At 52.5% G+C, this 12669-nt stretch overlaps 2 protein-coding genes across 6 annotated transcripts in view; both read right to left on the bottom strand.

Annotated features, from left to right (window-relative positions):
* Positions 1-274: 274 nt before the first annotated feature.
* Positions 275-9661, bottom strand: Eno2 (enolase 2). Of its 2 annotated transcripts, none has more exons than XM_075982805.1 (12): positions 9311-9661; positions 8078-8180; positions 7525-7620; positions 7360-7418; positions 6982-7051; positions 6474-6607; positions 6060-6282; positions 3930-4127; positions 3015-3216; positions 2629-2737; positions 1522-1580; positions 275-1237 (listed from the first exon to the last, which is right to left on the bottom strand). In XM_075982805.1, the coding sequence occupies exons 2-12, from the start codon at positions 8160-8162 to the stop codon at positions 1168-1170; spliced, it is 1305 nt and encodes a 434-aa protein (XP_075838920.1). In that variant the 5' UTR covers positions 8163-8180; positions 9311-9661; the 3' UTR covers positions 275-1167. The 2 variants fall into 2 exon arrangements, with proteins under 2 accessions (XP_075838920.1, XP_075838922.1); XM_075982807.1 differs by having other exon boundaries at positions 9122-9370.
* A 54-nt stretch (positions 9662-9715) lies between these two features.
* Positions 9716-12669, bottom strand: part of Lrrc23 (leucine rich repeat containing 23) — a 9713-nt gene continuing 6759 nt past the window's right edge. For all 4 annotated transcript variants that reach the window (XM_075982809.1, XM_075982808.1, XM_075982810.1 and 1 more), the window contains exons 6-8: positions 11848-11984; positions 10510-10803; positions 9716-10052 (exon numbers count right to left, since the gene is read on the bottom strand). In XM_075982809.1, the coding sequence (XP_075838924.1) occupies positions 10530-10803; positions 11848-11984 (411 nt within the window). In that variant the 3' untranslated portion in view covers positions 9716-10052; positions 10510-10529. The remainder of the gene's footprint in view (positions 10053-10509; positions 10804-11847; positions 11985-12669) is intronic.

Genomic DNA, 12669 nt, shown 5'->3' with positions numbered 1-12669 from the left:
TTTGAGGCTAGCCTGACCTACAAAGCAAGTTCCTGGACAGCTACGGCTCCACAGAAACCCTGTCTCAAAACAAACAAACAAACAAGGCAAAATCAACATGGATTCCCACCTAGACAGAGATGCCACAGATTTGGTCATATGTTCAGTGGCTTTCTTTCTTTTTTTTTTTTTTTGTGCCCTCCCCAGCTCTGCTGTCTCATTTCACCAATATCCAGTCCTTTTGTCTTCCCTCCTCTCGTATGGAACAGAGAGTACAACTCCTCGGACACGGGGGTGCACTGTGATTCAGACTTTAATGGTGGTTCTCATTTCAAAGCCACAGAGACGGTGGCAACTGTGGGACATGGCGTGGGGGAGTGAGGCAGTGCTCTGGTGCAGCTAGGGAAAGACTAGGGAACCAAAGGCTGGGGAGAGAGCCGTAGGGGAAAAACCCCCAGGGCATACAGTGGCATTCTGTGAAGTACCAGGCTTCAGTTAGTACACCAAATGAAACAATTGCTAAGACCCTTTTCTGTTACCTTCCCATGCTAACAAAGCCTCCCATCCTGGGTCATCTTGGGATGCAGCCACATGAAAATACGGTTGCCGAATCCTGTCAAGTCACGTCAATTTCAGACTAGTTATAGGGAGCTGACTGATTGACAAGCTGAACAATAATAAATAAATAAATAAATAAATAAATAAATAAATGTGAACGCACACACAAAAGCCTTGCCAGGCATGATCACGCATCCAGCACTCCCCAGACACCAAGTCTATACATAGTTCATGGCTGATACACTACATGAAAATGGCAGAGAGGCACACATGCCACACGGTCCCATCCTAAACACCTCAGCACACCGGTCCTGAAGCTCCTGTCAGACGCTGATGGCTCCTCTGTGGACTCCATTCTAATCTTCATTCTCATTTCCAGTTTTTTTTTTTAAGAGAAGAGAGAATAGATAGGCAAGTGGGAAGGATGGAATCCCAAAATCTGGGGCCCAGAGAAGAGGAAAAACAGCAGCAGCAGGGGACTGGGGAAGCCAAGAACAGCCAGAGCAGGTGAGTTGAGGTGTTCTGGGTGACTCTGGGCGCAAGGTATCAGGGTGAACCATGGCAGGTCAGGACAGCAAGGAGGCTCCAGAAGGATGAGATGGAGATGCCAGTCTTCAGGCAAACGAGGGTTCACAGCACACTGGGATTTCGGAAATTATGTCCCGCAAAGCGAGCTTCATCCCCCAGCTCTTCCTCAATTCTGAGAGATGATCCATAAAGTGGCAGTCAGGGGAACAGGAGGGATCTGCTTTCCTCTCTGGGTCCCCCCAGGCTCCTTCTCTGAGGACTGCCCCAGGGTGAGCATTCCCTGGTTTATAGTGTAGCCTTAGTGATCTGTCAATCAGACCCTCCCTAGCCCCACTAAGTGAAAGTCTTCCTGGCATCAGCTACTCTTCAGGTCCTGGATGCTAGAGATGGGATGAAGGCCTAACGGGGCGTTCAGTCCCAGACCTGGGGTTCTTGTTTTTCAGGGACCCTCCTCACCTCATGAGCTGGTTGTACTTCGCCAGACGTTCAGATCTGCATGGGGCACCGGTCTTGATCTGAAACATCCAGGGGATATACAGCTTAAAGATTTCCTTCCCCTGGTCGGACGAACCTACCCCCTCTCCCACCATTTTTTACTTTGAGACAGTTTCATTGAGTGCCAGGCTTGCCTTAGATTCCTGTTTCTCCTGCCTCTACTTCATAAGTGTTGGGACTATAGGCATGTACCACCAAGTCCGGGTCATTTATTTGTTGATGGTTTATTTATTTACTTTTGTTTTTTAAGTCAGGGTTCTCTGTGTAGCCCTAGCTATCCTGGAACTCACTCTGTAAACCAGGCTGTCCTCAAACTCAGAGATCTGCCTGCCTCTGCCTCCTGAGGGCTGGGATTAGAGGGATATGCCACCACTGCCCAGCTTGTTTATTTGTTTTGAGACAGGGTTTAACTATCTAGCTTTGGCTGTCCTGCAACTCACTATGTAGACCAGGCTGGTCTTGAACTTATAGAGAGCCTCCTGCCTCTGCCTCCCGAGTGCAGGAACCCAGGACCTTGCACATGTACTGAGGTTAGCAACTGAGCTAAACCTCCAGACCTGAAACTTCTACTCTGAGGTTGTATTAATTAATTGTAAAAATCAATACTTTATTGATTTTGTGTCTGCGTACATGTCTGTGAGTCCGCTCATACCATGGTGTGCACATGGAGGTCAGAGGACAGCTGGTGGGAGTTGGTGCTCTCCTCCAACACGTGGGTCCCAGGAATCACACTCGAGGTGTCAGTCAGGCTTGGCACTAGGCACCTTCACCTGCTGAGCCATCTCACCAGCTCAAAACCATCCCCTTTTCCTCTTGTTTGTTAAGACAAGGTTTCTCTGTATAGCCCTGGCTGTCCTGGAACTCATTCTATAGACCAGGCTGGCCTCGAACTCACAGAGATCTGCCTGCCTCCCGAGTACTGGGACAAAAGGTGTGTAATGCCAATGCCTAGCAACACTTCTAGCTTCAAACTCCTCTGACTGTCAGTCTTCCAGCAGGACCACCTGGGCCTAGCACCCACCAACCCTACGGAGATCTCTCCGAAAACTGCAGACTGGCTCCACTCACCTGGCCCGTGCACAGTCCCACTACCAGGTCAGCAATGAACGTGTCCTCTGTTTCTCCGGAGCGATGACTCACCATAACCCCCCAGCCGTTCTCCTGGGCCAGCTTGCACCTGCAGGACACACCAACACTGACCTGCTGCCCCGAGGCGCAGGCATTCCCTACCAGCCCCAGGCTTGCTCCGAGTCAAGAAACGGCTGGAGGAGGAAAATGACTAAGCGGAAAGGCCGCGGGGGCGGATCGTGAAGTGCAGAGAGAAGAGGAGTGTGAGAATTGCAAAGGGTACCCAGCTTTCACCAACACTCCAGGGCAGACGCGGGCTAGGAGGCCTTGGAAGAGGGAGCCAGAAGGAACAAGGGCCAGGCTGGAGAAGGCCGCAAACCACTCACGCTTGGATGGCTTCCGTGACCGAGCCGATCTGATTGACCTTGAGCAGCAAGCAGTTGCAGGCCTTTTCCTCCACGGCGCGCTCGATGCGCTTTGGGTTGGTCACTGTCAGGTCATCACCCACTATCTGGATGCCAACGTTGGCTGTGAACTTGGACCAAGCTGCCCAATCATCCTGGTCAAATGGGTCTTCGATGGAGACCACTGCCGAGGGAGCAGAGAGGGACCATTAATGCTGCTTGAGCTCTGGAGGGACACCTGCCTTTGACTTGCCCCCTGACAAAGCTTCCTCATCCTTGCTCCCCCCCCCATCTTCCCAAGCCTGCTTGGACTCCTGTCATTTCATAGTTTTGTCGGGGCCCAGGGAGCTGTCCTTCTCATACCCTCTCTGATTTCTATTCGTATTGCCAGGGAGTCCGCCCTCATTCCTACCCTAACTCTCCTTCTGAATTGCTATCTATTTTACCTTGCCCTCCCTTAGGAAGATGGAGGCCAGCAACCTCCATGGAGTGTGGCAGAAGCCCTTGGTAGATCTGGGGACTCTGTAACTCTTTCCAGGCAGCAGTGCCAACTTCAGTATCTACCTTCATCAAAGACACTAAAGCCTGCCACTTCCCTCTTACATCCATCCATGTCTCCCCATCCCTGCTCCTTCCAAAGCCCACCCCCCACCCCCCCACCCCCCCACCCCCCCGCTAGGACCTAGTAGCTCTGAGAGCCCAGTTTCTGAACCAGATGGAGGAGACCCATTACAGCTACAGGACACTCAAACCTCCTTCCCCTTCTCCCTGCTTCTCGGGTTCCTCAGGACATTACCTGGTACCAGAATGTACCTGGTAAGGTTCACAGTTGCCCTACAGGGTCCCTACCTCTTTCTGCTCTCCCCTCTTTCTCTCCCCCACATCCCTCGCTCTCACCAGGATAGTTCCGAACAAAGTCCTGGTAGAGTGCCCCCAGCTGGTCTCCACTGATGTATCGGGAAGGATCAGCGGGAGACTTGAAATCCAAGTCATATTTGCCATCACGGTAAAACTCAGAGGCAGCGACGTCCATGCCAATCACGATCTTTTCTGTGTAACCAGCCTTGTCAATGGCTTCCTTCACCAGCTCCAAGGCTAGAGACAAGCACAGTGAAGTTGTGGGTAGGAGAAATGGGTTGGAAGGAAAGAAGGAGGAGAAAGAAACGAAGACTGGAAGGGGAGGTGTGGCTAGGGTCTGGAGAGAGAGGCTAGCCAGGGAAACAGAGGAGTGTTAATCTGTTACTAGTAGTGCTGGTTCCCCTCCCCCACACCCCTCGCCCACACCTCTTCCTGGTGCTGCTTCTTGAACCCAAGGCCTCATTCATTTGAGGCAAGATGTCTGCCCCTGAGCCACATTCCTACCCCCCTTTTCTTTTTCATTTTGAGAAAGGGTCACACTAAGTTGCCCAGGCTGGCCTTGAACCCAGTCTATAGCTTGGGCATACCTTGAACTTCCAATTCTCCTTCCTCAGCCTCTAAGTAGTTGAGATGATAGGTCTGCACTACCAGCCTGGCTAGCAGAGTGTGTGTGTGTGTGTGTGTGTGCACGTGCATGTGTGTATTCTGCCTGCATGTGTGTATCTGCTCCATGACCATGCTGGTGCCCACAGATGCCAGAAGAGAGTCTTAGACCCCTTGGAATTACATGGGTGCTGAGAACCAAACCTGAGTCCTCCGCAAGAGCAGCAAGGATCCTTAACCACTGAGCCATCTCTGCAGCTCCTAATAGCGACTTTCTTTGGTACCACATCATAGCAGTCTTTTTCATATATTATCTCATTTAGTCCTCAATGATATTTGTAGAACTTGGATTATTACTTTTTGGGTTTGTTTTGAGACTGATTTTCACCCAGTAACCCTAGCTAGCCTGGAATTCTCTGAGCAAACCAGGCTGGCCTTAAACTCAGAGATGTACCTGCCTCTACCTGAAATTAAGGGTGTGCACCTCCATGCCCTGCTCAAATGCTTGGTTTTTCTTTGTTTTTGTTTTCCGTTTTCTGGTTTTTCAAGACAGGGTTTCTCTATATAGCTCTGACTGATCTGGAACTTGTTCTATAGACCAGACTGGTCAAGAATTCACAGAGATCTGTCTGCTTCTGCCTCCCAAGTGCTAGAATTAAAGGCATTATCAATCCCACATCCTCTCAGCCTCACCCCCGGCAAATAATTGGATTTTTTTGTTTTTGGTTTTGGTTTTTTCTTCTTCTGTGAAACAGTCCTGGCTGGCCTCGAACTCATAGAGATCTGCCTGCCTCTGCCTCCCGAGTGCTGGGATTAAAGGTATGCACCACCACCTCCTGACCAAATGCTTGGTTCTTAAAAAACCACTTCTGCATCTTTTTATTATTATTATTATTATCATCTTTTCTTTCTTTTTGGACATGGTTTTATGTAGCCCAGCCTAGCTTCAAACTCATAGCAACCCTTAGGCCTCAGCCTCCCAAGTGTTGGGTGTTTCAGCCAATAACTCTTCAGTGTTCAAATAAAGTCAGAGACTCTAATTCCAGAGCAGAGTCTGTGTATGTTGTGCACCCATCTGCATGCATTTGCATGCGTGTACATTTGTGTGTGGTGTGGTGGCCTCAGCCTGAGCAGGTGCTCTACCCCTGAGCCATACCCCTCCTCCAGTACCTCCACTTGTAACCATGATTTTTACAGTCCCCTTCTGCAGCACTGAACATGGCCCCTGGGAAGGGGACGGGACTCATGTGGAATTACCTCCCTAGAGCATGGTATATGTCCTCTAAGTCTGTTGTGTTATAGGATGAAATGGACCTTACCCAGACCGCGTCCCAATAGTCTCTGTTCCAGCGAGGACCTATGCTAACAGTTTGGGCTGGGCAGGTAAAAGACTGATATCCAAGGTCTCTGTGTGACATCCGAAGGCCCCCTGGAGCCCACCCTAAGGGCTGGTACCTCTTGAGATTTTCAGAAGTTCAAGCACCTGCCACCAGTCCCCTCAGGACCCATGTGTGCCACCTTTCCCAGCGTGAGACTCAGAGCTGGGGTACGGGCTCCAGGCCTCACCTTCGCTGTTCTCCAGGATATTGGGGGCAAAGCCACCTTCGTCCCCCACATTAGTGGCGTCCTTGCCGTACTTGTCCTTGATGACCCCCTTGAGTGTGTGGTACACCTCTGCCCCAAGACGCATGGCATCCCGGAAGCTCTCAGCACCCACTGGGAGGATCATGAACTCCTGCATGGCCAACTTGTTCCCAGCATGAGAGCCGCCGTTGATCACATTAAAGGCCTGGGGAGCCACAGATGGTCAGGGAGTCAAAGCCTTCCCTCCTGCCCCTGGGATGGGATCTCCAGCTCCCCCACATGCCAGGCTCAGGTTCCACATCCCCACCCTTTCTCTCTAGCTGCCCCTTCCCCTTCTTCCCCTCACCCTTCACCAGCATGCAAGTCCCCTCCTCCTCTGGAAGAGACTAGGCTCACCGGCACAGGCAGGATGAGGTCTGAATTCCCAGCCAGTTGAGCAATGTGGCGATAGAGAGGTAAGTCCCTCTCGGCTGCCCCAGCCTTACACACGGCCAGAGACACACCCAGGATGGCATTGGCCCCGAACTTGGCTGGGAGAGTAGAGAGGAAGGCACTGAGCAAAACTGTCTCTCCCTCTGATAGCCCCTGCCCCTCCTATACTCCCAAGGAAAGTTAGTTAATGAGATCCCCCCAACCTCCCACAGCAACTTATTCATTTTCTACGACAAATATAGGGGTTGGGGGAGGAGGTGACAAGAAAGGGAAGGCCTCACCTCTTCCTAAACACCCCTAGACGACCTCGTGCCAACTCCTAGCTTTCTGTCTTTCTGTCTAATGTTGTTCCCTCCCTCTGCAGTGGCTTTGGGCAAGGGAGGAGGAGGTCCCCTGACAACCACTGTGCCCCCAGCAGAGCCCCTTCCATTCTCTGTGCTTTCCCTCTCCTCCCAGCCCACCCCCTGCTTACATTTGTTCTCAGTCCCATCCAACTCCAGCATCAGGTTGTCCAGTTTCTCTTGCTCCACCACGGAGAGACCCTGTGGGCAGAGCCCCCGTTACTCAGAGCCAGGATAGAGGCTGGGCCCTAAGACAGAGGGTCCCCTCCTTCACACACAGTCTTCTGGGTGAGCAGGGTCCTACCAGATCCGTGACAGCAGCCTGCTCTGCCAACTTTATGGACCTTGAGTTCCTGCTGGGGCAGTAAGCAGTATTTCCCTCTCCTCCCCTCTGTAACCACAATTCCTAAAGCATGGGCTCTTTTTGCCTCCCCTTGTCCCTCCCTGGGTCCAAGATTTCTTCTAGGATTCAGGTCTAGCCGCCACCCCCAGGAAAGAGCGGGGCTCACCGAGCTGATGAGGGCTGGTGCAATGGTGGTGTTGATGTGGTCCACTGCTTTCAGGACACCTAGAAAGAGGAAGAAGGGCTGGTCAGTCGAGGGGGGGGGGTGGAGAGGAAAGGAGGGGGATGTCATCTAGGGGGCTGGGGCACGCTAGGAGAGGGCCACCATCACCTTTGCCTAAGTAACGCTGTTTGTCCCCATCCCTTAGCTCCAGGGCCTCATAGATGCCAGTGGAGGCTCCGCTGGGGACTGCAGCCCGGAAAAGACCTGGAAGAAGATGTACGATGAGCAAGGAGGGAGGACACTCTGGGCCAAGAGCTCTTTGGACCTTCCAGCCTAAACTCCTACATCCAGACTTCCCTGCAGACTGCTCTTCACATACACCGAGCCAGCTACACAAGCAGGGCCTCCTCACCCGCCCATCTGAGGCCTCACAGACACATGTGGGAGGCCACAGAAACAGCACTATGCTAGGCAGAGCATGCGTGCTCCTGCGCTGGCACAGGCACACAGACACAGAGGCAGGGCCGTTCCCACTCTGAACTAGAACACAGACCCATCTAGCCCGGCTCTACAAGTCGAGGAAGATCAGACTCCACAATTCAGCTATGGAAACCTGGCCTAGCACCCCCTGGTCCCTGGGCATGAAGGAAAACCTCTGAAATCTGCCAGACCCAGCACAGGGGAAGTGGGGGCTGTGGAAAGCCCATGCCTCGCCCATCACCTTTGGCAGTATGGAGATCCACCTCCACGGTGGGATTCCCACGGGAGTCCAAGATCTCTCGGGCCCAGATCTTCTCTATAGACATGGTGATGGTTGGGATCTCCTTGGATGGAAGAGATGGGAGAAAGATAAGAGGCTTGGAAGGGTGGAGCCTGAGACCAGTGGGAGGGGCCAGAGGCTGGGAGGGCTGGGAAAGAGGTTACTGCAGTGGCTGGGGGTGGGGAGGAGCAAACTGCAATGGGCCTCTGTAGAAGGAAGGGGTTCTTCCTCCCCCCCCCCCCCCGTGGAGATAGGGAAAGGTCAAGGCAGTGAGGAAGGGGAGCTCGCTGCAGCAGGGGCGGGGTACATCTCCTGACAAGCTGGGAGAACCCCGCAGTGAAGAGGGGAGGGGCACGGCAGCTATTCCTTCGCCCCTCAGCAGCTTCACCGACCAGTGGGGTTCCCCTAGACTTCCCCAGGCGGGATGGTTGCCAGGCTGGTATTTTTTCCTTGGATCTTGGAACGGGAAGATGAGGGGTTGTCTGGGCAAGCAGAGCCCCAACTTGACAGCCCCCATACACAGGGTCTATAAAACACTCTCCGGGGTCGTCACCTCTCTCCCAAATATGAGTTCCTCCTCTTTTCAAGAGGAGTCTGGCTGGGGACAGCATCCTGGGGTCAGGCCTCCAGACCCTAGGGGCTGCAGTGGGGAATGGTGAGGTGGTCCAGGCTGAACCCATCGTCTTCCCTACACTCAGACAGATTCCCACTCCTCTCACCCCTCCCCCCCATGCATCGGAGAAAAGGAAATGTCAAAGGAGAGAGGCGAAGAGGAGGGACTGAAAAACGAGTCTAGAGCAAGTCTGAGGCAGCCAAGGAAGGGTGAGAGAGGGTATCTTCCCAAATGCAAAGCAAAAAGGACGTGCCAGGCAAACACGCGCCGCAGGCCGAGACATCGAACTTAAGAAACAAATCGGCAGGACCCTAGGCGAAGACCGGCGTGGGGAGAGGGGCAGGCGAGGGTGGAACCGTGCCGTTAGAGAAGCGGGTGCAGAGAGCTGGTACCTAAACCGGGAGGAGGTAAGAGCCAGAAAGCCGGGAGCTGTCCGGAAAGGCCTGGGATGGAGGATGCTGGGGAAAGCAGGTGACAAGCAGGTCTGCAGCGTCACCCGCCCGGTGCGCCAAGCCCAGGACAGAGGGGAGTGAACACGGCAAGGAGCGAGTAAGGGGGATGCGGCCCGATGCGGGCCTCACCTCGAGGACTGCAGACTCAGCCGGTGGCGGTGGCGGTGGCGGTGGTGACGGTGGCGAAGCAGAGAGAGCAGGAGTGGCGGCGGCTGCGGCTCCCAGCGCGGGCGGGGGGCGGGCAGGGGGCGGCGCCTACAGAGCCCGGCTGGCGCATGTGACCCGGAGCCCCCGGTGAGTCAAAAGCTGCAGGCGGAGACGCACGTACGAGCGCGGGTGGTGGTGGGGAACGGGTGGGGGATGGGAGGGGCGATCCAGGACCAGGATGGCCACCCCCTAAGCGCACTTGCGCTCATAACCCATGTCCAGCCAACTCGAGGGAAGCAGGCGTCGCCTCACTCCAGCACTGCGGCAGGTACTGACCCATGCTGGTGGAGAAGCCCATGACGCGGACCCATGAACTCGGTCAGACTCGAGAATATCAAAATACTGTTTTATTTGAAACCTGAACTGTCACACCACAGTCCACCTCCTCAGCTCCTTTCTCCAGACAACCCCTACTCCATCCTGGTTACCCCAGACCTGCTTGAGGGCTGTCCCCGATCTAGGCTCCAGACAGAGCTTAGGAGTTTAGGCCCATAGAGCAAGTCACACAGAGATGACCACCAAAGAACCTGGGCCTTGGGATATGATGAATTGTTAATTCGGAGACAAAAGACAGCAAGTATCTTCCACTTCCATCACAGGGCCATGAATGTTGTGGTCCCCCACTGGAGTCTTATCAATTCTTGAGGCCAGCCTCATTGGTCTCCTGGAAGAAGAGGACAGAAGGGCAGCTTGTGCCCCACTAGAAAGGCCCACATCCCTGGGCTTCTCAGACTCTCTGCTTCGCTGCCCTCCTTTTGCCTCCCCACCCATGTCCTGCTATTTTTAGATTCAGGTTCAGTGCAGGATCTTTTCCCTGGCCCAGCCGCATCCTCCATGTACCTCCAGCCACCTCTCCTTTCCTCACGAGCTCCTCTATGCCCCAGACCTATCCCTTTGTAACCATCCCTTTGCAGGGTATGATTACCTATCAGTTCCTCTGCCTGCCACTCACTTTTCTGGTCCCCCATGTCCTTTATCAGCTCTTCCTGGGCCTCTCATCTTTTCTTCATACCCAAGATACCTCCAACCCTTAAGTCTGCTCTCTACTAAGCGTTCTCCTGGCCTCCTCTGTGTGCACAACCTTTGACCTGCAGTTGCCCTTCCGGCAGCATTTCCCTTACTATGGGTTTAGGAAGAGCCTCTAAGACGGTGGCTGGTAAGGTTCCATGTCATGGTCTACATCCAGGTCCTGTTCCTGTTCCTCCTTCAGCCTCTGACGGATCTCCTCTGCCTCAGCCCGGTCCTCATCCTCAAAGAACTCTTTGTCTAGGCGCTCTAGGTTTGCCATCTGCACCAGGGCCTCCTGGCGGTAATCGGTCTCGTCTGCACACGGGTTATCCATCATCACCAGGGCTCGCAACTTGGGCAGGTCCCGCAGTTTGGCCAGCTCCCCCAGGTCAGCAATCATATTGCTCCTGTGGACGAGGTCACGAGGGCTTACCTCAAGAGCATGGGCTTTGATCGCTAGCCAGGAATTGGGTTTCCTCTGCAAGAACACCGCCAGCTGGGCCCTAAAAGCAATGACTGTTGAGGGCTGATCTGTCAAGTGTCCCTCTACTTCTCCACTACTGGGATTAAAGGCGTGGGCCACCACGGCCAGGCTACATTTTATCAGTGAAGGGCTGTCCTCTACAGGTGATGCTCAGCTCAGGAGCAAAGAAACCAGAAATGGAAAGGTAATGGGGCCTAGGAGAGAGAGAAGGGCATTTATATAGGATACAGACAGGAAAGTGGCATTGGAGTCAGATCGAATTGCTTAAAAACAGGGATTAGAACATAGTGGTGAATTCCTATAATTTAGCTCTGCAGGAGTTCAAGAGGTTGGGACCAGCCTGGTTAATGTAGCAAGACCCCATGTTTGAAAATGAGAAAAAAAGCCAGATATGGTAGTGAATGCCTTCAATCCGAACCCTCAAGAGGCAGAGGCAGGAGGATCTCTGAGTTGAAAGCCAGAGAAACTCTGTCTCGAAAAACTAAAACCATTAAAAGAAAGAAAAGAGAGAGAGAAGAAGAAAAGAAAAAACAGATTCTTTTAGATGTTCAGAGCTCAAGAAGATCTTTGTGTTGCTCTTTGAACCAAATACAGAAGAAAGAAAGGAAAGCAGAGGGACTAGGGAAATGGCTCAATAGTTAAGAACACTGACTGGTCTTCCAGAGGATCTGCGTTCAATTCCCAGCACCCACATGGCAGCTCACAATTGTCTGTGACTCCGGTTCCAGGGGACCCAACACCTATGGCAAAACACCAATGCACATAAAATAAAAGTAAATGAATTAAAAATATTAAAAATAAATGAAAGAAGGAAGGAAGGAACGAACGAAGGAAAGCAGAGGACAGGACCCAGAAGGAGAACAAGAGAAGGACCCAGCTGTGGGTTACTGGGAGGGCCATTGACTCAGAAGCTGCTGTTGGTGATGGCTGGGTGCAAGGTGGGTGTTAGAGAGGCTGTACCCCGTACCTCAAGTTCAGGTACTGCAGTGATTTCATCTCCTTGGAGAAGCCATCCAGAGTTTCAATCTGGTTGTCTCGGAGATGCAAAGTGGTCAGGTTGCTGAGGTTCTCCAGGCCTTCTATCCTCTTCAGCATGTTCTGAGCCTACACTCAGCATGCAATACAGTGACTCAGAGAGGGGAGCAGAGGGAGGGAGGAGAGGGTAGAGAAGGGGCAGATAAGAGTGTGGTATAGAGAATAAGGAAGTACAAAAGTAGGTGGGGTGGCCCACCCCTAAAATAAGGCAGGAAGGTTGTCATGAGTTAGAAGCCAGCCTGAGCTATTTAGTGATTCTCCAGGCATGTCTGGGCTATAGTGTGAGACCATATTTCAAACACTACTCCCCAAAATAAAAGATAAAGAAGGGGCCTGCAGTATTGCTCCATGAGTCAAGCCTGACAACCCGAGTTCATGCACCAGTAGCCCACATGGTGGAAAGAGAACTAACTCCTGCAAGTCACCTCTGACTCCATCTGCAGGCTGGGCTGTGACTACCCCCCAATGAAAAGGAACTGTAAAGTAATTTTAATTTAAGAAGAAAAATAAGTCTAAAGACCAGGTTTTCCAGAACTACAAAAATGATGACGATGATGATAAAAATATTAATAAAAAAATCATCGGGGCTGGAGAGATGGCTCAGTGGTTAAGAGCATTGCCTGCTCTTCCAAAGGTTCTGAGTTCAATTCCCAGCAACCACATGGTGGCTCACAACCATCTTTAATGAGGTCTGGTGCCCTCTTCTGGCCTACAGACATACACACAAACAGAATATTGTATACATAATAAAGAA

Source organism: Microtus pennsylvanicus, chromosome 8 (assembly GCF_037038515.1).
Source record: "Microtus pennsylvanicus isolate mMicPen1 chromosome 8, mMicPen1.hap1, whole genome shotgun sequence".
NCBI lineage: Eukaryota > Metazoa > Chordata > Mammalia > Rodentia > Cricetidae > Microtus > Microtus pennsylvanicus.
Note: the sequence above shows the minus strand (reverse complement) of the source record. Positions and strands in the feature narration are given on the sequence as shown.